The following is a 25,603-nucleotide window of genomic DNA, read 5'->3' on the forward strand; positions in this document are numbered from 1 at the left end:
ATAGGAATTTTATTTTTAGGGTTCTTATAATAATTGGGAAAGTGATTTGGATTCCTATGGGTCTGAGATTTGTCATCAACTGGTCAATCAAAACATCAGTGCGGATTGCGAAGGTCTCAATTTGGAAAGATGTAAAGACATTGAAAATCATTGCTCGCGTCAAGCTTGAAGCGGTGGAGTATGAACTATGCCAAATTTGCAAACTAGTTATGAATTTGATTGTAAAAGTTATGATATTTTTTCTAAATCTGTGGTTTACAGATCTTTATTATTGTAGATGCCGTATGACTATTATGTAATGATATTATTGCTTTCATTCAAAAAAAAAAAAAAAGGTAGTAGTATTGATCAAATTTGACAATACATTGGTAAATACTCCCTCTATTTTACTCAATTTTAATTATATTTTGTGATCTAAACTTAGGGGCAAAATATATTTGTATGATATCTTATTATGTTCGTTTCAATGTTTTTTCATTAAAATCTAATTGTTATAATTTAATTAATAAATAATTATAAAAAAAAAAATTAAAATTGCATATCAACAAAAGTGAACACAAAAATATTACAATATAAAAAAAATAAAGTATGCGTGATTATTAGCTAAACCGAGTCATTTATTTTGAAAATATTATATCGAGTAGTATTCAAAAGTTATTTGGAAGGTACTCCAGTTGTAGGACATAACTGATGAATAATATTTATATAAGGTTCTTAGGGACGTTTATGTTAGTTTTTATACCTTTTTCTTAGTCTTTTTGGTCGATTCTAGGGTCATATTTGCATAAGTCATCATATATCGCTCTATTACGCTTCGTTTGTGTATTTCTTAATGTTTCAGGTGATTTCGTAGTCATTTGGACGCTTTCGAAGTGTTTGGAGATGATTCGAATGATATTTGAATGGAAATAGATGGATCGAGTTCATTGACCGAGGGATTTATGCTCGTGGATGTTGTCTCTAAGGATTATATGCATGGGAATTGAAAATAGCATCCACAAGAATCAATCTGCACTTTTCGGAATTGAATTTGAGTTAGGATTAAAGGAAAACGAAGGCTTGCAAAGTATCAAAAAGGACCTTTGTGCATTGTTTCAGACATATCTCGAGTTCTACAGATCGGATTGAGGTGATTCAAGTTGGGTTGGAAACTAGACTTGAAGATCTTTCCAATGATAGGTTGCATGACTTCATACGATTCCTAGATTGTGAGTTACAGCCTTCTGAAATCGGTCCTGCAAATCTGCCAACAAGCGCCCAGCCATCGGGTGATGGTTTAGCCGCACAAACGACCTTTCGAATCTTCCTAGCCCGATGGAAATCCATCGGCTGATGGTCGTCGTCGCAGTCCTTGATCACTCGACCATCGGCCATCCATCGGGCAATGGGTCTGGCGTGCGGGAAACTTGTTTTCCGTCGATCGTAATTCTCGCGATCAATTAAAAGACGACCTTTGTTACTTTTATTTCCTTATTTTATTTTATCTATTTTATTTAGGAGTAGGATTTAATATAAATACCTCTTCATGCTTTATTTTCTAGATTAAACGCTTTTTTTTTTTTTTTTCTCTCCATTGTTGAACCCTAGCTTTTCATTCTCCATTAGTTTAATCATTGAGGTATTTTCATTCAATATTTTGTTCTTTATTTATTTCATTAATTATGAATTCAAGTTTATTTATTTCTTTTGTTTTGTTTATTTCAATTATAAGTGAGTAGTTGTTTTCTAGGGTTAAGTGAGGGAAGCCATGTTTATACCATGATTATTTGTGCTTAACTATTTATAAATTTATGAATTAGGGTTTGAATAATTCCAATTGATTTGTGCTTTATTGTTTGATTCATGTAATTGATATCATGAGTTAATTATTTAGCTAATAAAAGTTAGAATTGAAAGATCATATTTTTAGAGGCTTAATTACAATGGGTGAATTTGATTATGTTAGCGACCGAACTACATATGTTAATTCGTAAGTGTTCATTCCCGACCGTAGGATTAACAAGTGCTTTAATTATTCGACATAGTTTGTTTATTAATGGATTGTTTGCATTTCTTGGTTTGGTATAAGCATGGTGGACCGAACGTATGCCCTAGACTTTAATTTATCTGTGAACAACCTTATTTTCATCATTGTCATTCTCTAGTTAATTAATCATCAAATCACTCTCTGTTTATTGAAATAGTTTATAATAATTGGGCAAAAACTAATAGAACCTGTCTCCATGTGGGATTCGACCCGCATTTGCTAAGTCTCTGCTAACAGCAGACACCGTGCACTTACTGTATAAATTTTTATTCATCAAGATTTTGGCGCCGTTGCCGGGGAGACGGCTAGATTCTATTAGTTTTAGTTTGATTGTTTGAACTGTTTCCATTGTCCCATTGGAACTTCTAGTTTCAATTGGGACATTCTCATTGCTTTCTTTTCTTTTTGTTTATGCCCAGGTCAAAACGAACAGGTGATTTGATCCCTACGGATCCGGACTTGGACAAGACCCTTAGGCAACTCAAAAAACAAGGGAAAGGAAAGCAGAAAAAGACCCACTCACAGAAGAGCTCTACAACACAGTCTGACACACGCAAAGAGATGATTGATAATAGGTCTCTTAATTCTTACGGGGTACCATCCCAAGATGGCATTCCAACGGGTCTTAAAATGCCAGCAATCACTGCAGAGAACTTTGAAATTAAACTCGCATTGCTCAGTATGGTCCAACAAAATCAGTTTAACGACCATCCTACTGACGAGCTAATTAATCACTTGCGATAACACGTTTATAGTATGGAACATAGATTGTAGTGCTACGAATTTTCATCACACTTTCTCCAGCTTTTCCCTCTAAGCCTCTAACTAGGAGAAATAATTGAGGTAGTACTATAGGGTTAAAGACAGAAAGTAAACAAATGCAAGTTAGTTGAAATTAATTTAAAGAAACGGGTCCATCACTCTAGCCGTACTTCGCAGCGTTACATCCTTTCATGTTAAATGTAACACCCCAATAATTCTCCCTTTTTAAACCACTTACTTTAAATAAAAGGAAAAATTGCCCACAATAATCCGACCTTTTGCCCGTCCGCTGAAAATAATCCCACCTATTGATTATTTTTTAATAATCCCACCTTTACCCCCGATCTTTTTTATTGGTCCCAGTTTACATAGAACCGGTTAAGAAGGTAAAGACTTGTGACGTGGATTGGGGGATTTAATTTTCCCTCTCTTAAACTTGACAGGTCATCTCTCCCTCCACCCACCCTCTGTAATTTATGAAATTTCTCCCTCCCTCATAACTCTTTCAGCAGAGCAATTGAATGTAGCTTACAAAGTAGTTCGATAGCCATAATTGAAGCTTCAACCACCTTCGTACGTTGCAGTAAAGTCCAAAAGCTTCCATTTTTGGGGAAAATTCAACAACTAAAGCCTAAATTGCGCCATTTTAGGTAAGTTCGTAACCCTAAATTTCGCCATTAATCCTTCTGTAATTGCATTCGAATTGCGAACCCTAAATCTAATCAATTGGAAGTAGATGAATTTGATTTGTGTCTTTACTTTGTATTTGTTCAGTGTGGTTGTGAATTGTCGTGTGTAGCTAGTAAAAATTTGCGCTTTATTTGTTGGATTATGTTATTTGATGTTTGATTCTGTTTTGGTTGAGTATTTCTGGTTGTTTGTATGTTGAATGTGATGTAGTTGTTGTGAATTTAGGTGTAGGTAAAATTTCCTTGAAAATGTGGCATGGAGGGGTGTTTGAGACACTCAACAATGGTAGGTTGTGTTATAGAAATGGGACCACCAAAACCTTTAATGTAGACCCTGATGAACTGTGTTCTTTTTACTTGGTTGAGTTGGTTATGAAGTGTGCTAGATATGAGGGAAGAATCAAGGGGTTTTTATACTTGGTTCCTGGGTTTACTTTGGTGGATGGTTTGAGGAGGGTGACAGATGATGCAAGTATGAGGAATATGATACAAGTGGCAGAGAAGTACAGGGGGGTAGAGGTATATGCCATGCATGATGACAATGACCCAATAGCCTTCCCCTCAAATTTACAAGCTTCTGCTAAAAAAACCCAACCCAAAACAGTGAGACCTAAAAAACATCCAATTCAAAGGGGACCACAGGTTAGATCTAGTCCAAGAAAGAAAAGTCAGCCTTTGAAAATTGATGAACCTTCCCAAAAAACCCATGACAGCTCACCAAAGTCCAAAAAAGAAGAACAAAAAAAAGATGCCCTCACTGATACTTTAAAAAAAGATGTTCCCACTGTTTCTGTTTCTACTCCACCCACCACTACCTTATCCAACCAAAGTTCTTGTAGAGTTAAATATGTTATTAACCCTAGCTCACAAAATGAAACACAGCTTCCCACTCTCTGTTCCATTATTGCAGCCTCAGACACACAAGCTGACCATTTAAACTCTTATGAGTGGGAAGATTCAAGGCTAGATAGCCCCATTCCCATTAATGACCTGATTCCAGATTATAGCACTGAGAGTGAGCATGAAGACCCTCCTTACAACCCACTAGTTAACAAGGGCAAGGAAGTGAGTTCTACACCTTTCTTTGGGGAAGTATATACAGATGAAAGTGAGGGGGATGGGGAATCAGATGAGGAGCAGGCTGGTGGTGCTGATTTAGAATTAGAGGTTGAAGCTTTAGAGGAGTTAGAGGAAGAGTATGAGAGGGAACATGAAGATATATTGGGTGAGGACTTGCAGCATCAATCTGACAGTGGAGATGAGGAGTACAACATAGCTAGGAAAAGGGTTAGGGATACAACTGCCCAGCTAGTTGACATTGCAAGGAAAATACAAGTAGAGGCTGCTAGGGGTTTGAGCATACAAGAGAATCAAGGGAACAGGACAGAGGCAGGGGAAAGTGCAGGACCTGAAGCTCAGAGTGATTATGAAGACAGTGAAGATGAAATTCATACCCCCCTAATAGTGGTGATGAAGAAGAGTTGATTCCTGGGAGGAAAAAAAGGGTAGGGCTGTTAGTATCTAAGCACACAGACTTCAGTTCTTTTGTATGGAAGGTTGGGCAGAAGTTTGCCAACAGAGAGGACTTCAAAGATGCAGTTGCTAAGTATGGTATTCTGCAAGGTAGAGATGTTTCTTTTGTTGTGAGCAACCAAAAAAGGTCCCAAAGGTTGGGTGTTAGGTGCATAGAGAAGTTTCCTTTCTATGTATATGCTTCTTGGGACACAAGGAGGGCTACAATTGTTGTGAAGACAGTGAAGGGTGAACACACCTGTCAGAGAAACATGAAAAGAAACAGGCAATTGAAATCAAGTTGGGTGGCAAAACAATTCTTGGATGTGTTCAAATCCAGGCCACACTGCCAGCAAAGGAGATTCAGGAGTGTATAAGGAAGGCTTATAAGATGTTGGTGACAAGAGACTTTGCCTATAAAGTAAATTACAATGCTCATAGGCTTTTACATGGGTCAATGCATGACCACTATAACAAGCTTGGAGGGTATTTGAAGGTGTTAGAGAATTGCAGCCCTGGGACATAAATTGAACTTGTTACTGACTCAACAAAACAACCTGGCCAACCTGTATTCCAAAGGTTATTCATTTGTTTTGAGGGGTTAAAGAATGGCTGGATGGAAGGTTGCAGAAAGGTGTTGGCAGTGGATGCATGCTTCCTGAAGACTTTTCTAGGGGGACAGTTGTTGGCTGCTGTGGGAAGGGACAACAATGATCAAATGTTCCCTGTATGCTGGGCAGTTATTGAAGGAGAGAATAACTCATCTTGGGAATGGTTCTTTAACAAGCTAGCAAAGTGCCTAAGCCTTGGAGAAGGGGAAGGGATCTCAATCATCTCTGATGAGCATGTGGTATGTGCCTTAACTGCAAACAAATACACTTTTCTAGTGTTTATATGGTTTAATTTGATGATTTACTTGTTCATGTTTTTTCTGTTATCTTTTTTGCTTATTTTCAGAGTATTGTCAGTAGTGTGTCAGCTGTCCTACCTAGGGCAGAACATAGACATTGTGCTAGACATGTTTTTGCTCACTGGCACAAAAAGTACAAAGGAGATGAGATGAAATTGCTGTTCTGGAGTATTGCAAAGAGCTACAATGAGGCTGATTATGAGGAGAACATGGCTAAGCTTGCATCAATCAATGTGGATGCTGCCAATGACTTCAAGTTGCATAGGCCAGAGTTATTTTGCAGAGCTTTCCTGAGTCCTGCAATCTAGACAGATGCAATAACTTCCAACATTGCTGAAACATTCAATGACTTCATCATTCAAGCAAGGACCAAACACTTGCTATACATGTTGGAAGATATTAGAACTTCTTTGATGCAAAGGTTGGTAGTCAAAAGGCAAGCAATGCTGAAAGTTACTGGTGTGCTCTGTCCAAGAATTCAATCCAAGTTGGAATTGGAAAAGACAAAAGCTGCTGAGTGTGAAGTGTATCCCTCTTCTGAAAGCCATTTTAATGTTAGTTACAAGTTGGATCAGCTAGTGGTGAAGTTGGATGAGAAGAGCTGCACTTGTAGAAAATGGGACATGACTGGCATCCCATGCTGTCATGCAGTTGCCTGTATTTATTTTGTGGGAAAAGAGCCTGAGTTGTTGGTAGATTCAACATATTTCAAGGATACTTATATGTCAGTTTATGCAGGTATAACAACATATCTATTTCACCATTTCTGTAGTTATAACAACCTGTGTACAGACTTGTAACATGTTACTTGTGTTTGCCAGGCTCAATTCCACCAATTCAAGGTGAAAGACACTGGCCAAAAGTGTCCCAATGTATTGCACCACCACCTGTAATACCCCTAATTTTTGAAAATATTTTGTTAATTAGTAATTTCTTTAATTAATTGAAATAATTAAAATTTCTAAATTATGATCTTGGTCGGTCCGTATTTTTATTAATTAACGTTGTACGCCGTTTTTAATTTTATTTTCCGGATTTTATCTTAATAATACTTAACAACTTTAGCTTAATTATTATCTCATAAATTACAACAAATCTTAGTTTTGATATTATCTATATATTTTAACTTGATTTAATTATCAAATCTAATTATTTTATTTATTTAAGAATGATTTTCGTTATATATATATATGTAAAAAAAAAAAAAAAAAAAGAAAGGGTTGGCCGTGAGAATTGGAGTAATTCCATTCAACAACATTTGTTAAGTATCTTAATCTATTCTACTTCCTATCTTATTAACACCTATCTTATTTATTTATTTATTTTCCTAATATCTTTCATTAGTTTCTTTTCTACATAAATTAACCTAGGCTAAATGACATTCAAGTTCATTTAACTAACCAAACTTATCTAGTTTTCATACTAATCCTATACCTTCTTGAACTCTATCTTTTCCACCCTTAAACACTATAAATAGACCCTCAACACTTCACAAATTCCTCACACCAAAAATCAGAAATCCTCTTCTCTACTCTCTATCTCATCACCCCTTCTTCTTACTCTATCTAGCTTAAATAAACTCTGCAACCCATAACCAAGTTGTTGCCACCGAACAACCACCTCATCCGCCACCAACGACCACCCAACTATACTAATAGCACTATTTTGATAAAGGTTAATATTTAGGTAGTTCATGCACAATAGAATGGTGTTTTTGATTTTGTGTTATTTTGTTAACCTTATATTAATTAAGGTTATTTTATTTGTGTAGGAGGAGTCTCCCGATCGTGGTCAAGTTTAGTAGTCGTACCTTTTTGTTCTCGTGATCAAGGTACGTATAGGTGGCTAGGTCCTTGATACAATTTTGAATGCGTGTTTTGTATAATGTTTGTTTTAATGATTGTTTGAATAAATGTTGCGTATGAATATTTAAGTTAACAATTTTCATGACAAGTTAAAGTATATAATTTTATGATTTGAAGGTTTGATCTCTAAATGTTGATCGATTTAATAAAAGTTGTTTGATTTATAAATCACTTGGTTTAATTAATTTGTAGCTCATTGTGAGCCTGAGTATTTGATATTTTAATTGTCCCTCTACCCGGGACTGGTTAAGTAAGACCATGAGCTTTGTATGATCTGGTCTTTCCTCGAGTATAGTATAACTTGCTTGGGGGGTGTGCACACTTAGGTGAGGAAAATTGGTTTAGAAATGTATTAAAAATTGAGAAGTTTATAAATTGGAAATCTATTGGTTTGGAAAGTTTTTATTGATGGATATTACTACCCTTGGAAGGTTTAATTATTTTTGGAAAGTTTTATTTTGGAAAGTGACTCGTGACAGGTTTAAATTTAGATGGTTATTTCGAAAGCATGTTTGCCTAATAAAAGTATTTACATGCCTTGCATTTATACGTACTTAGCGTTTTTGCTAATCTGTTTTTCTTTTTGTTTTGGTTCGCCCTGTTTACCATTTTGGTAAGCAGTCTTGATTTCAGGTGTGAAGTTGTTCGTACGCATACTAGAGTCGGGATTGGGATCACATAGATAGGAATTAATTTTATTTATGTATGGACAAGTTTTTTATTAGCTTATTTTGAAGCAGTTATTATAATTATTCATATTATTAATAAAAGTTAGTTATTTTTCCGTTGCAGTTTGAGTAATTAATTAAGCCTTACGTTTTCACATGGCGGTAATACGCCCAAGTCTATCTCTACGGTATTTGTATACGTATAAATATAGTATTTACGTAGAGGGAGATTTGGGGGTGTTACACCACCAATCAAAATTGGTCCAGGGAGGCCAAGGAAAAATCGAATCAAGGACCCCCATGAAAACCCTAAGAAATCTGGTACTATGACAAGAGCTGGGATTGAAATGACTTGCTCATTGTGCCAGCTCAAGGGTCATAATAAAAGAAAATGCCCCAACAAGGACAATGTGCAGCCAGTTGAACCTGCTCCTAAAAGGGCTAGAGGAAGGCCACGCAAAGATGCTCAAGCTGTGCCTTCTACACCAGCAACTCAACCCCAAACAGCTACTCAGGATGTGCCATCTACACAAGGTAGTCAGGCTGTTCCATCAGCACCCCAACAACCAAATACAACTCACTACAACCAAACTGCTCAACCTACCATACTTGGTAGAGGAGGAAGAATGATAGCAATGGGAAGAGGCTCTAGGGGGGAAGGGGCAGAGGAGATGGTGCTGGGAGAGGTTCTGTGGCTTCTGGGAGAGGGGCTGCTTCTGGGAGAGGCTCTGCTGAGATTGGTGTTTCAGGTGCTGTAGGTTCTAGCAGAGGTGGTGCAAGTGGGAGTAGGGGTGCTGGAGGTGGCAGAAGGGGATTAGGAAGGGCAAGGGGCAGGGGAAGCTACCAGGTCCTTTTTTTCTTCTTATAAACACCTCAATTACACCTAAACTGTATGTGTTTGTTGTGTGCTTATGTGCCTGAACTGTATGTGTTTGTTGCAGGTTCCACAAGGTGTAGGTGTGTACATTGCACCTGATGGATCAACCCACACTACTGTGAGTTGTTGTGCATTGTCAAAATAACATGGTTCATTGTCAATGAGACTAAAACCTAATGCAGCTCTCTGTTGTTTATGTGTTTGCACACCCTTGGCAATTAAAGAAGGACAAGATCAGCTATGTCTTGGTTTCAGTGCAGTCAATCAAGCCAAACCTCCACTTTACATCAAGTTAATGAATAGTTTCATGTCACTTTTATGGCACTATATTAGACTTAACTATGTTTATGTAATACTTTTGGATATTGTCTTTTCATCATGTTGGCTGTGTGAAGTCCAACTGCTAGTATACATTGTGAAGTCATGAACCTTATGAAGGTTCATTTTGTGTATGACTGGGAAACAGTTTCACCCTCTTTTGTTAAACTTATTCAGTTATATGATTCTGCATTATGTCAGAAATGCAAGGACTGTGCATTTCATTGTTAAAACAACTTTCATTAACTAATCAATGTATTGGTCATTACATAACAAATACGTCTTCGCTCAATACATGACACAAATGACCAAAAAGCATTACTTAACCAAACTTAACTAACTTAACTTAGGTAAACTACCTACAATCATTACATACATCACAATCATGCCTTTAAAATCACTATCATGAAAGCAAAGAAAATCCATGAAACAAACAGAGCAAGGGAAAAATTCTTCTCATTCCTTGTAGCCTTCATCAGTTCAATTCGAGTGTGGCAAAGTTCCATTTTTGTGTCATCCAACTCATCCTCCTTATTTCCCAATTTCTTCTCCATCCTCTTCAATTGTTCTTTAAGTAAATCAATCTCCATTTCTTTTTCAGCTACTTGCGTATCTCTTTCAAACACTTGTAATCGGAGTTCATCAACATCCTTGGGGTTAACATTAACCCACTGAAAGAAGCCACAATCACCCTCCTGAAAAAAAAATGATAAAACCCCAATTCAATTAGAATATAAACCCTAGTTTCAAATGCCCAATTTAATCAAGTTAATTTATCTTAATTAATCAAATACTTGTAATTTCGCACAATAAACTGGACTTACAGGCCATCTAGGGCATCCATGGAACTTCATCCCCACGTTCTCACCATGCTTAACCGTACGCGTAATTGCTTCCAAACCACACTTGCACTTCAATTTTGGGGAGACCAAGCCAAAATTTCTGGACGACGTAGAACTACTTGAAACATTATGCCTCCTACTAGCCATTTCTGACAGATTAAACTGAGAGAAGAAACTGAATTCAAAGACGAAATTCAGAGTATAAAGGGAAAATCTTTTTTTAGAACAGAGAATGAAGAAGGAAGATAAATGAAAATTGAGGAGCTGGCAATTTTTAAAAGGAAAATTAAACACAATATAACCGTTGGAAGCCACGTCATCCCAAAACAGGCTACAACAGGTAAGGTAACCTGTAGGGACCAATAAAAAAGATCGGGGGGTAAAGGTGGGATTATTAAAAAATAATCAATAGGTGGGATTATTTTCAGCGGACGGGCAAAAGGTCGGATTATTGTGGGCAATTTTTCCTAAATAAAAATAGAGGAGAACCATTGGCATGTTACCGCCACGTGTTAAAACGTTAAGGCTTTATCAAAGTATTGCAGCGGAAATCCAACTTAAATCTTAAAATAATATAATTTAGAAAACCAATAAGTCAAAGCTTACAAATTGGAACCATAAAGACCCTTATTTAAAAACCAATAATCAAAATCCCAAAACATAATTAGAATAGTAAAACATAAATAAGTTTAACACAAAGAACGAATACTCTCAATCACACCAATCCCTTGACAATGCGTATGTCAAATCCCTGAACTTCACATCATCAAGATAACTTGTGCAATACTGCTCCCCAATAATACAAGTGTAATAATTGGATCATCACAGGGTCATTGAAAGGCGAAGACCATGACCAAAAGAAAACACACAAAAGCACGCATTCAGCAAAGCTGAGTACATACAAGCTACAACGCACAAAATCTAGCTTGCTCAACTAGTTAAAATAAATAAATATACAACTCGAATCCATTAATCAAGACTCCACACTTAAACAATTCAATTGACTCAACATACTTTCTAATCAATTCCAAACACTTGACTCTTTATATTTAATTTAATTAATTTAGTTTGGAGTAAGCAATAGACGAGGTTGTCCAATCCACCAAATTATTTTGGTCCCAAATGACCATTTAAAATAAAAGTTTAGCGTGATGAATCACATTTATATAGGATTTATAGGCACGTTTATGCTAAGTTTATAGTTGCTTTTTAGGTCTTTTAGTCGCTTTTTAGGTCGTAAATACATAAGTTGTTTGTTTTGTACTCTATTACGCTCCGTTTGTGTTTTTCTTAATGTTTCAGGTGATTTGATAGACATTTGGACGCTTTCGTAGTGTTTGGAGTTGATTCGGGTGATATTTTGATGGAAGCCGATGAATTAAGTTTATTAATTAGAGATCCCATGTTTGTGGATGTTGATTTTGATTAATATGTGCATGAGACATGAATATAGAATTCACAAGGGTCGTTATGTACTTTACGGAAATGAATTTGAGTTAGAAACGAAGAAAAACGAAGGTTTGTAAAGTGGCAAAACAGACCTTTGATCACTCTTTTGATCATAACTTCAGTTCTAAATATTGGATTGAATCAATTTAAATTGCGTTGGAAACTAGACTTGAAGAGCTTTCTAATGATAGGTCACACGCCCAAAAAAGCTTCCTAGAACAGAAGATATGGCCGTTTCAATCTGAGAAATGCAATCAGCGACGAGGTGTAACACCGCAGGGCTGGCTGCGCCTCTGCCCCGCGCCCACTCGAGGCCACCTGATGTTACTGCCAGGCCACGGCTAGGCCTGCGCCCGCAGGTCTGGTCGAGTAGCCCTTGAAGCCTCGAGTAGCTTCGTCGTCCCACATCGTACTTAGTCTTCGTGCCACGTCATCCTTTATCATCCAATAATATTGCAACTTATGTATATATTATTTTCTTATTTCTTTTCTTTAATTATTTTTAGATTAGATTTAGAAAGTTTATAAATATCCCAAGGGATATTTTCCCTTATGCCTTTTTAGGCCTTTTACATCTTTTATTATTTTACGTTCTTTTTAGTTTTCTCTCTTGAACCCTAGTTTCTCATGGCATCTCCATGGATTCTTCCATGGATGATTCTTGGGTTTACTATTTTAATTCATTGAGGTATTTTATTTCTATTTTCTTGCTTTTTATTATGTTTTATTCCTTAGATCTAGTTTTATTTATTTATTTCATGCTAGAGTAGTTTTATTTCTAGGGTTTGGGAATCCATGTTTATATTATGAATCTTGATTGATAATTTTAATATTTTGATTATTCATATCTCTAATTGATAGTGTTTTTATTGATAATCTTGCAACCTGATCAATTGTATGATTAATTCATGTTAATAAGAGTTTGAATCGAAAGATCTTACTTTTAGAGGCTTACCTACAATTAGCGATTCTGATTATGTTAGCGACCGAACTACATATGTTGAATTGAGAGCGTTAAGACCCGACCGTAGGCTTAGCCATTGCTCTAGATAATTGATTGATTGAATTGTTATTGATGCTTGATAGATTTAGAACTATAAACATGGTGAACCATAACCCTAGGTCTTTTTATTAATTGTTTTATTTCTTTTTTTTAATTTAGACTACTTTTCTATCTGAATTTTGTGACATAGGTTAGTTTCTTCAATTTCTTAGAGGTTAGATTAATACAATCTCCCTGTGGATTCGACCCTACTTACTCTACTACATTGTTAGTTGGTTTTGTTAGGAATTTATTTTTGACAGGTGTACGACAACCTATCATAGCGCGATGCAAGAATGGCGCGACTCCATTTTCACAAAGTTAGTCTAGGATCCCATCTAACTTTCATTATAAAATAAAATGTAAATACCAAAAGAAAAGAGGACATGTTGATCAAACAAGCCTCGGAAAGCCACGGGCTACCACCGTGTACCCCAACCCATAATTGTCAATACTCCAGAAGTGCACGCTTTCCAGAGTTTTATTGCTCATCCATGTTTCACTTTACGTGATTGCAATTTTAATTAATAGCCGACTGAATCAAGTAGACCATACATAACAATCATACATCAATTCACTTTTAATCTTATTTAGGACAATGGTGATCACATAATAAATTGACCTTTAATTCCGTTAAACTTCCAAATTATCCAAAATTGTTGAACATAGTCAACCCACCTAGCCAATTTGGCTTAATCCACCTTTACTCAACATACTAACAAGTCATGATTGAGTAATAAATAAATAAATAATAACCTTGTGGAATACTTAATAAATTCATTCCACTCAAACCATTTAATTCCAATCATGTGATAATCCAAATGTGGTTAATAAACCAATCCAATAAAATTATGCTTGTATCAACATTCCATACAAACAATTAATCCAATATAATTCAACATGTTTGCATCCATAATTCCATACAAACATAATCAATTCACCAAAACATGTCTCATAAACATAAGCACATGAATTAATTAAATGTATAACCAAACAATTTTCATCCAAGTGTTCTCTAATCATGAAACTAAGTTCTTTTCTTTGGTACCTAAACATGATACTACTTACAATGAAGTAGACATGTACATACCTCGTGTAAACAATTCGGTTGGCCACTTAAAAACTAGAAATCACCTTCAATAAACTCCTCTCCTAAACCAAACAATAACATCTCAATCAATACTCAATCAATCAAATTTACAGCAACACTAACTTACTTTAAAACCTTCAAAATCCAAATCAAACAACACTTTAAAACCTCCCTTTAGTTAAAATTAAAGGCTTATATATAGTTCTTTAAATTTTCTTCATAAAAACCTTAAAATACACTCTTATAAATGAAATTATAACAAGTTTAAAGTTTAATAAAAATCTTAAAATTATTTAAAAACCTCTAATAATCTCCCTTTTTAATGGGTGATTAAACCCTCTTTATAAAAGATCAAAAGTAGTACTTAGGAACTATTTCCAGCACTTAAAACTTCAATAAAAAAATATATATTTATGCTTAATTAACTTTAAACATAATTAATTTTATGAATCAAACTCAAGGATAATATTTTAAGTATAAAAAAACTTCGTTAAAATCAAAAACTGCCCAAAAATCATATTTAGAGGCTGAATTTGGCCACGAGAGGGTGGTGCTCACTACCAAAGTTAGTGAGTCTTTCTTAAAACGTTGTTTCCACATGGAAAACACTACTGTTTTGTCAAAATCGGATGAGTTCAGAACCTGATCAGGATTAAAACGGGATTAATATTAACGAACGGAAATCTTAAAATTAAAACACGAATTTAAGTGTTCAAAACAATTTGGAATTAAGTTAAACTAATTAGTACTTATAATCACCAAAATTTCAAAACATCATTATTATAAAAGCCCTAAATCAATTGTTCATAAAAATCCTAAAAGCATGATTTTCTATAATTAAAAACCCTAGGTTATAAAATTTACAAAATCTGAAAATTATGACACTTATAAAATGGCAAAATGGTAAATAAAATAACATAAAGGCCCAGTCATCATGACATTTTCGTAAATATATCAACAATATTGGGGCCTATATTTAATAAAAATTTGTTAATTTATTTACCATTTTGCCATTTGATGAACAAATTTTATTTATTATATTGATAAACTTGTATTTTCTCAAAGGAAAGAGGATGTATTGCAGTGTTATTATATTTTTTTACTAGAATGGTTACTTCATCTACATTATTTCTTTAGTGGTGGATGATAGCTTCTCTCAATTGGTACTTTAATCAGGTGAGCCGAGCACTGAAACTATGAAAACAAGCGACTTTCTAGCTGATAGAAAAACATCACTATTATAAATTATTAGACAATTTGCCATCACAAGAATTATTGGTCCGGAAATTGAACTGTTTAAAGCATTTACATTAAAATTTGTTGTATATATACTATATAGGCAGCCTATGCAACTTCTCAAATTAATTTCATTCTAAACGGCTATGCAAATGACAATCAAATGCATACAAGCAAATTTACAAACCATGTTTTTCGGTTGAGTGTTCCACATACAAGACTACGAGTAATTTTACTCTGCCACTGACCATTCAAGTTACACAAGGGGCATACTCTGGATGATGGCACATCCAAAATAGATACATATTCATATTCATCCACATTTCCGCACCAACTCAGCAGTATCACTGTTGCAAAGTTTCATGAGAATGAATTTAAAAAATGAGATCTAAGTAGAGGATGTGGCTTATTTTAGACCAGTCTTTTCCATTTGGTTCTCTATATAATTCCATCAGCCCATCGCAGTGGGCTATACGAAGACTTTTGAGGGAGGGGAGGATCGATTCTGGCAGCGATTTTAGTTTTGGACAATAATGAATGTTAAGTGATCGCAAAGATTTGAACTCCGGGAGAGTTTCCAAGTTGTTGCAATGTTGAATGATAAGAGCTTCAAGTGAAGTAAGGTATTGAAGGCCCTTAGGTAGATTTACCAGCTGTGGAAGAAATCGTATATGTAAGACACGAAGGGCGTGAAGGGCTTTCCATGGAATCCCTTCCTCTTCTTCCAATCCCAGGTTAGGACAATCTTCAATTTCGAGATGTTTCAAGTTGGTAAGATGCTCAATACCTCCGTCCAACAGATTCTTTAGGTTTGGACAACAAGAAAACTCAAGCAGTTTAATGGAAGTTGCGTATCTCTGGTACTCTTCTACAATAATTGACAAACTCTCCCCCTTCATATTTTGCAATCTGAGACTATGAATGCTTTGTATAGACTCCCCAAAAAGAGACTTCATTTGTCCCAAATTATCTATTTCTAGCGTCAGCAAATCAAAAACAACACCTCCAGCTGAATTCTTGTTGTTGTCGCTGGTACTTGAATTTGCTTCACCATATCTTTGTCTGCAAAATGTGAGTGCTTCATTCAGGCCACATAGATGGAAGCTTTTCACATGTTGACATTCAGGAAAAGATTTCATGCTTGGGCAATTCTCGAGCACCAAAGACTCAAGTGATGGAAACGAAGGTACAGCAGCAGCACCGTCATAATACTCCATGAACTCAACATTGGGCATATCCTTGAGTACCAAAGATTTGAGTTTCTGGAGCTGACTCAATGAAGGCAGATGTTGCAACTTGTGAAAATGTTGCAAGGAGACTCGCACCAGCTGTGGCAGAGAGACTGCCAATGTGGCTAACCACCTTGGCAATTTTATGCATTTGTATCCTTTGATTTCAATGGAACTAAGATCACAATGGGGTTCAAGTCTTTCTAGCAATCTTTCATCTACGATCACGGCTTCTTTGTGAGGCGAGATATCTTCTTCTTCTATACTCAAAGCTTTAATATGAATCTTTGTTGACAGATATGCTCCCTCTTCAACATTCGTGGCATTGTAGGAGTAACTGTTTCTGAATACAATATTGAGGTCACCTGTAAGGTTAATTAGAGGCAACAAATCACTAAGTTGACCAACTTGGGTTTTCTTGGAAGTTTCCCCACCCAATACAAACCTTGTAAGGGTACACAAACCAGTCAAATTATCCATTCCAGAAGGCATATGAGTCAGTCTAATGCAATGGCTTGTGTCCAAGTGCCTAAGATTGACTAGATCCCTCAAGTCATTTGGCAACTCTTTTAAATTGGAACAATAACTTAACTTCAATACTTGCAAATTATGGAGGTTGGCAATTGATGTAGGAAGCATCTCCAGTTTCTCATTGTCGGAGAGATCAAGATACCTTAAATGTACTAGGTTATTTATTGTACTTGGCACAGCTTTTAAGCTAAAGTTATGCAAGTCCAATGCCCTAAGACGCTGACAGTTTCCTAGTATTTTGGTCATTTGAGATTCACAATCCAATTGACGATCAGAAGGCCGAAGAAATGTACGCAATCCCCGCACCTTGGCAAAAGTACAGTGTCGCTTTGGCTTAGCAAGGGGTAACGCCAAACAGAAATTGAAAGATGGTGAGTTTTACTGTCAAAATGGCTTGTGGAATTCTCCCCCATCAAATACAAATCCTTTCCTGCTACTTGTTGTGCAAGAACATGAATCAAATCGTGCATTTTACATGATTTAATTTTACCATGTCTATGTTTAATGTCTTGGAAAAAACATCTCTGTAACAGAATTGAAAAGTACTTCTTTCCAATATATTCTATGCTCATCCCATCACCCATAAGATAGCCTTGTGCAGACCATAGATATGTCAATAACTCTATATCAATAACATAATCCTTAGGGAAGAGTGCACAATAACTAAAACAACTCTTTAACTGTGGCGTAAGCTGATAATAACTATACTTCAATATTGGCATTATGCGCTCCTCATCTCGGTCCATTTCAGCCAAGTCAAGTCTTTGAAATAATTCCCACTCTCCTCTATCTTGACCATAAAGCATGCTCCCAACAACTCTTATAGCTAGGGGAACTTCTGCACATTTTCTTACAATCTCTTCAACAAGGACATCATCAACTACTTGACTATTCCCTTGGCTAAATGCTACACTCTTAAACAAACGCAATGAATCATCAAACGACAAACCTCCTAACTTGTACATCGGATCATCTCCTATAGCTTTTGCCACTTTTTCTGAGCGAGTAGTGACCACAACTCGACTTCCTCTTGCACCTAAACACAAGAACCCCCTCAACTTAAGCCATTCATCACGATTTTCATTCCACATATCATCTAGAATTAGAAAATATTTTTCCCCTCCTATACATCTTCTTACTTCATTCTGCAGCCCATTAAATCCAAGATCACCAGGATCTTTCTCGGTGGCCGACTTCAACATTTGACGGAGAAATTCCTCCATGGAAAACACATCAGAGACACAAACCCACAACTTTAATTTAAATTCAATCTTATTATCACCGTACAATAGTTGGGCAAGAGCAGTTTTCCCTATCCCTCCCATCCCGACAATACTCACAAAAGAAACATTATCAATTGAAGAATCCAAATCTCCCAACGACAGCATATCTATAATAACCTCCTTATCAACCTCTCTCCCAATAATACTATCTTGATGCACATAAGACCCAGTTTTCACTTCTGTTCTTTCAACAGGTACATACACATCACTAAGCCCAAACTGATTACGATCTCTAGCAATTCTATCCAGATTCTCTCTAATCTTCTTGATCTTTCGAGAAGTTCTATAAGCAAAAAGCAACTGATTTTCATTGGAGAAAAAAGCACGTACCCTTTTGGAGATCTTACCACCAGGCATCCTCTTCTGTCGCTCAGCAATTGTGGCAAATTCATCGAACAAATCATCAGCATCATAGACTGCATTCTTGAGCTTGTCAACCCAATCCAACCCCTGATTGTTGAGTTGCTTCTGCTTGGACTCCGCATCAAGGAGAACATTCTGGATTGCTCCCACGGTGCGCTGGAGAGCGTCAAGTTTGGATAGATACCCAAATATGGAGCATAACTCCCTCACTTCCGTGCTTTGTAGTGCTGCAAATAGTAATTGAGCAGCACTTAGCACCAGCGCAGCAGCCATTTTATTATCAATGACAAGCAAATTAGCAGAGAAATAGAGGAAGGAATGTGCTTTTGTTTCTGGTAATTGGTGAAAATTTCATAAGTTCTTCTTTCCTTTAAATAGATAATGTAACATTATTTAATTTGTTGTAGAATTTTAATAACTACTTGCACAATTGTTCTATAGAACTGCTGATATTATAAAACATAAAACAAAAAGTCAACCCTCACACCAATTTTTGGACATGCTGGCGCCCTTCTTGAACTTATTCACCGAACTATTCGTGAGTAAACGAGCTATCATACTAATCTATCCTCACCTAATTCAAACTATGACTAATAAATATAATCAACTACTTTCCAAATTGCCAAATAGAGAATTGAAAATCAATGCTAGGAACACTGAAATGCTTAATTTAATCAAGTCTGCTCATTTCAAATTGTATTAAAGGGACCTAATTAAGTGATCCCTTCCTGTCAAGTTTTGCTGCTATATATGACTAACTTACCCCTATTTTTTTTTTTGTATACTACGTATATAGGTAGTACAAGTATTTTTTTTATATTTTTTGACTTCAACCACTACATCCACCAGGCAATAAAAGACAAATAAATAAGTGCAAGTGCCTCTAATTGTAAATACCTAGTGACTAGTGCTTAGCTGGCTACTACGAATGAATTTTTTATTTTTTTTTAGGCAAAGTCCATTCAAATTAGTCATTGTGACTGTAAGGGTGATATATGCAACAATAATTCATTGTAATGCTTTTTAACTTTTTATTAGCATATTTTTTTTAATTAGACATTCAATTTCATATAAACAATGAAATCATACTCAGTACCTCATAATACTTGTAATGTGATGTGATACTACAAAAAATTTTAATCTAGATTCAGCCAAAAAAATGTAGAAATGATTATGAAAAAAACTAAGAGTCTAAGAACACTAATTAAAAGAAGAATAGGACGCTTACAAGTTACAATTATGCTGTTATTTTGTTATAGGATAGCATTGTCGTCGAGGCTTGCAAGCAAAGGAAGTAGCTGTTGAAATATCTAAGAAGAACTGACTGGGAGTCCAATAGCTCTGTTCTTTCAAAACTTGGCCTTTCGTGACAATTCTGATCACAAGAATTAAGAATGTATACACAACTTAGTTTTCACTGTGGTAATGAATATTTTGCCTCTGATCTTCTTGCTCCTATAATCAGTTCAAGAAGTCCCTTTTTTCGGAGCTGCTAATGGTATAGTAGCTGAGATTAGATTAATTAATGCATCCTTTGATTGTGTTTTAATTTGTATACAGTGCAAAGGTGATTCAAAGTTTGCATGTAATAAAGCTCTGTAGAAACATCAACGAAGTTAGATATTTTTGGAGGAGAAATGCCCTTTTCTAAACGAGGATGCCCCAGTTTCTCACATGGCATTTTCCTAAATAAACCAACAACTTTATTCAACTTTATTCAATTGTAGAGCCCACTATAATGAAAAAGTTGTTGATTTATTCACAAAAATACCATTATGATGTTTCTCACCATGAGAAACAAGAAATTTTTCTTTCTAAACATCAAGGATATAATATTTGCTTTAGCTACTTTATCTTGCATTATCATAAAAAAACAAAGAAAATGAAACGTAGAGTTATATTTCACTAGAATGGTTACTTCATCTTACATTCTTACTATTCTTACATTGTCTCTTCAGTGGTGGAGCATAGCTTCTATCAATTTTTTGAAGGTTGATGATAAACGATACAGACCGTTTATTAGAGGGGTAGGCAATATTACCTGCAGGCTAGCTGTAGTGGAGAATTTGGGTAGATAAAACTGTCAATTGATACTTCAATTCAGGCATGGCCGAGTACGGAAACTATGAAAATAAGTCCACTTTCTGTATCATACAAACATCATTGATGCCCCAATTTATTATTTACATTACAATTTGCCATCACCTGATTTGGCCGTGATTTCCAACTGTTTTAGGCATTTACATTGAACACTATTCTAGGCCTGAAAGAGCATCAGAGGGCCATGAAGCTCACCTTCTAGGAAGGGTATCTCCATGCACCCCACACATCATTTGCAAAGGCCTACTTACATAATTACATTATATAGACGAGTTCCTTAACACAAAAAGCAAGGCGAGATTTACTATTCATCTGAGCAGCAACGACCAAACAAGCAGCAACGTTTTCCAGAGAGCACAATCCTTTCCTGGAACTTTACTCAACAGCTGAATCATGTTGAATTTGTGGCTACCTAGAGTACATCACCATTACAATAGCGCCTATACAATCAAATATTGTTCAAACTTAGCTAATAACACGCATACAGATAACAAACTGTTATAACATACTCAAAAAGTTTGTCATTATGTGAAATACAATCTTTTACTTCCTTTTGTTAATATTAATTTACAATCTTTTGATATATTTCCTGTTTTGACTGTTTCACAAATATTTATAATTTAGTAAATTTTAGAAATAAATTAACCAAGTTTTTAGTAAGTTTGTAAATCAATTACTATAAAATAATTAAAATTCACCTCAATATAAATAAAAGATACTGAGTCTATCGATAAATTTGGTTTCATCACAAGAAATTAAGCATGTAAAAATCATTTAAAGGTATCAAATTGTCCTTTATAAAACTTAACCCTACAAAACACATCTTAAATGTACAAAAACAGTTATATCATGTATCTACCAAATCAGTAAAAAAGTAAAAGCATATGGAGTACCCTAAAACTGTAGGCAATAAGCAAATTAATAGAAAGGTTTGCTAACAATAGGAAATTAATAATACAGTAAAAAAACATAATAATGAATATGAAATTAATAAAGAAAGCACAAGTAAATTGTACCCCAATAATATTAATACTTACGGAATGTGGTGGAGACAAATTTGTTTGCAAGATGACTCAAAAATTGAGCTGTAAATTGGGGATGTGGCTTATTTGAAAAAAGTGAGTCCCATTTGGTTTATTGTATCTTTCCATCAATCCATCGCAATAGTTTATAGTAAGGCTTGTGAGGGAGGAGAGGATTGCTTCGGGTAGCGTTTTCACCTTCAGACCATTAAATATAAAGTGATTGCAAAGACGTAGAGCAATGAAGCCACTCCAGGTGGGTTTTCATATTCTCACAAAATTGAATAGAGAGAGTTTGAAGGGAAGTCAAGTATTGAATGCCTTTTGGTATATCTCTCACTTGTGGAAGATCAAATAAGTTCAAGTCAGAGAGGGCGTGAAGGTCTTTCCATGGAAACCCTTCCTCTTCTTCCAGTTCCAGTTTAAGGCATCTCTGAATTGAGAGACGTTTCAAGTTGGTGAGAAGCTCTATACCTTCTCCCGACACACTCTTCAAATTTTGGCAACTTAGAAGATGAAGACTATCAACGGAAAGTAAGTACTTTCGTTGGTAATCTTGTACAACACTCGACAAATTCTCCACCTCCTTATCATGCAATGAGAGACGATCAATGCTTCGTATAGACTCCCCGAAAAGGGACTTCATTAATTGAATACTGTCTATACTTAAATCCAACAAATCGAAAACATCACCGCCAGCTGAATTATTGTCATTGCTGCTTGAAGACGAGACGGAAAGTGAGGAGGCAGCAGGAGTCGCTGCATTTGCTTCATCATCTCTTTGTTGACAAAATGCCAGTTCTTCATTCAGGCCGTGCAAATCAACTATTTTCACATATGGACATCTTGGAAAAAATTTCAACCTTGGGCAATTACTAAGGAACAGCGTCTCAAGCAACGGAAACGAAGGTGCAACATTATTGTCATTATCCATCAACTCTACATTGGGCATGTCACTGAGGTAAATACATTTAAGATGCTGAAGTTGAGTCAACGCTGGCAGACGTTGCAAACTATGAAAACCTCTCAGGCTGATACTCACAAGCCGTGGGAGACAGTTTTCCATTGTGGTTGCCCATCTTGGCAATGTAACGCCTTTATATCCGCGTACAATAATCTCTCTTAGATCACAGTGAGGTTTCAGTCTTTCTAACAGTCTTAGATTTGATTCTTTGTGACACCAACCTCCTTGTATTGTTAAACTCTTGAGATGCTCCTTGTTTAATAGATATGCTCCCTGTTCGGTCAAATTGTACACATATCCTTTTTTAAATACAATTTCAAGTGTACCTCTAATGTTGATTAGAGGCATCAAATCTCTAAGTTGACCAATCTGGGCTTTCTTTGAACTTTCTGAACCCAATACAAACCTTGTAAGGGTACACAAACCAGTCATGCTATCCATTCCAACAGGCATATGACTCAGCCTATAGCAATTTGTTAAGTCCAAATGCCTGAGATTGACTAGTTCCCTCATGTCCTTGGGCAACTCTCTAAGTCGAACACAGTCTCTTAAGCTCAATACTTGCAGATTATAGAGTCTACTAATTGACTCAGGAAGCGTCTTCAACTGTTGATTTTTAGAGAGATCAAGATACCTTAAATGCAAAAGGTTCTTTATTGTACTTGGTATAGCTTTTATGCCTAGATGGCACAAATACAATACCCTCAAGAGCCTGCATTTCGCTAAAATTGTGGACACTTGTGATTCAAAATCTACGCAATCCTCTCAACTTCCTAAAAGTATCACCTGAACTATGCAAGAAGGGATGATTAACTAAAACAGAAATATGGCGAGTTTTCCCTTCAAAAAAAGGGCTTTTGCTAGTGTCCTCCATCAAGTACGACTCCTTTCCTGCAACTTCTTGTGCAAGATCATGAATCAAATCATGCATTTTACAAGAAGATATTTCACCATATTTATCATATTCAATGTCTTGGAGAAAACATCTCTGCAATAAAATAGAAAAATACTCCTCACCAATATCTTCTCTGTTTTGCATATCATTGTCAAGATAGCCTTGTGCAGACCATAGCCGGATCAATAACTCTTTCTCAATTCGGTAATCCTTAGGGAAGAGTGCACAGTAACTAAAACAACTCTTTAACCCTGGTTTAAGTTGATGATAACTAAACTTTAATATTGGCATTATGCTATCTTCACTACTTCGGCCCATTATTTCAGACAACTTAATTCTCTGAAATAATTTCCACTCGCTTTTATCATGACCATACAACATGCTCCCTACGACTCTAATAGCCAGGGGAACATTTGCACATTTTTTCACTATGTCTTTACCAATGTCTGCAAGGTCATCATCAACCTCTCGACTCCCTTGATTAAATGCTACTCTCTTAAACAAATACCAAGCATCATCATCTGACAAACCTCTTAATGTGTACATTGGATCGTCTCCTATAGCTCCTGCCACCTTTTTTGATCGTGTAGTCACCACAACTCGGCTTCCTTTTGCACCTACTTGCAAGAACCCCTTCAACTTTAGCCATTCATCACGACATTCGCTCCACAAATCATCTAGAATAAGGAAATATTTTTTCCCTTGTATACGTTCTCTTACCTTATTTTGCAATCCATCAACTCCAACATCACCATGATCTTGCTGAGTGGCCGCCTTCAACATCTTACCAAGGATTTCTTCTAGGGAAAACTCATCAGAGACACAGACCCACAACTTCAAATCAAATTCATTATTAATTCTAACATCATTTACACAAGTTGAGCAAGAGCAGTTTTCCGTAGTCCTCCCATCCCGACAATACTCACAAAAGAAACATTATTAACTGATGAATCTGACTCTTTCAATAGCATACCCATAATAACCTCCTTTTCAGCATCTCTCCCAACAATACTATCTTCATGGACATAAGACCAAGTTTCCTCTTTTCTCTTAACAGGCCTATACACGTCACTAAACCCAAACTTAGCGCAATCTGTAGCAATGCTATCTAGCTTCTCTCTAATCTTCTTAACCTTTTTAGAAGTCCTAACAGCAAAAAGCAACTGGTTTTCACTAGAAAAGAAAGCTTGTACCTTTTTGGAGATCTTACAACCAGGCATTCTCTTCTGTCGCTTAGCAATTGTGGCGAATTCATCGAACAAATCATCAGCATCATAGACAGCATCCTTGAGCTTGTTAACCCAATTCAACCCCTGATGGTTGAGCTCCTGCTGCTTGGACTCTGCATCAAGGAGGACATTTTGGATGGTTTCGACGGTGCCTCGAAGAGCTTCAAGTTCAGATTCATACTTGAACTTGGAGCATAACTCTCTCAATTCCTTGCATTGTAGTGCTGCAAATAGAGTTTGCGCAACACTCAACACCGTACCTGTTGCCATTTTCTTTGTTTTCAGCTTTCGTTTTTGTTTGTTTTTTTTTTTTTTTCAAAGTTTTATCCCACACCTATCTGGAAGAAAATAAGTTTGGGATGGTATGAATCATAATCAAGTTGCAGATTTATTAATGTAGTACTAAAAGACAGGCTCCTTAGTAAAGTGCTAAGAAAATCTATCACACCTTCTTAAGCTTTTCCCCACACTTTCTCCTGCTTTTATTTTCCACTAATTAGGTGAAATAATTGGGGTTAGTAGTAGGAATGTAGGATTAAAGTAAGCACATGCAAATTCGTTGAAATGAAAATCTACTTTATATATTTAAAATAAGATGTGTGGTCAGCTTTATTATTATTAGCATTATTATTAACTTATTAATTAAATAAGCCCTGTTGTGTACTCAGTGCAAATAATGAAGATTCCTCATACTTACTCCA

The 25,603-nt window shown here is 35.9% G+C and overlaps 1 protein-coding gene across 1 annotated transcript; it reads right to left on the reverse strand.

Moving 5' to 3' along the window:
• Window positions 1–10,010: 10,010 nt before the first annotated feature.
• On the reverse strand, window positions 10,011–25,172 carry LOC145557966 (uncharacterized). The gene is made up of 8 exons (XM_081619132.1): window positions 24,600–25,172; window positions 23,565–24,507; window positions 22,136–23,458; window positions 17,353–19,024; window positions 15,762–17,233; window positions 15,474–15,633; window positions 10,452–10,644; window positions 10,011–10,322 (listed from the first exon to the last, which is right to left on the reverse strand). Exons 1-8 carry the CDS (start codon window positions 25,170–25,172, stop codon window positions 10,011–10,013), a joined length of 6,648 nt encoding a protein of 2,215 aa, XP_081475258.1.
• Between the last annotated feature and the right edge of the window lie 431 nt (window positions 25,173–25,603).

Source organism: Chenopodium album, chromosome 9 (genome assembly GCF_948465745.1).
Source record: "Chenopodium album chromosome 9, dcCheAlbu1.1, whole genome shotgun sequence".
Classification (NCBI taxonomy): Eukaryota; Viridiplantae; Streptophyta; class Magnoliopsida; order Caryophyllales; family Amaranthaceae; genus Chenopodium; species Chenopodium album.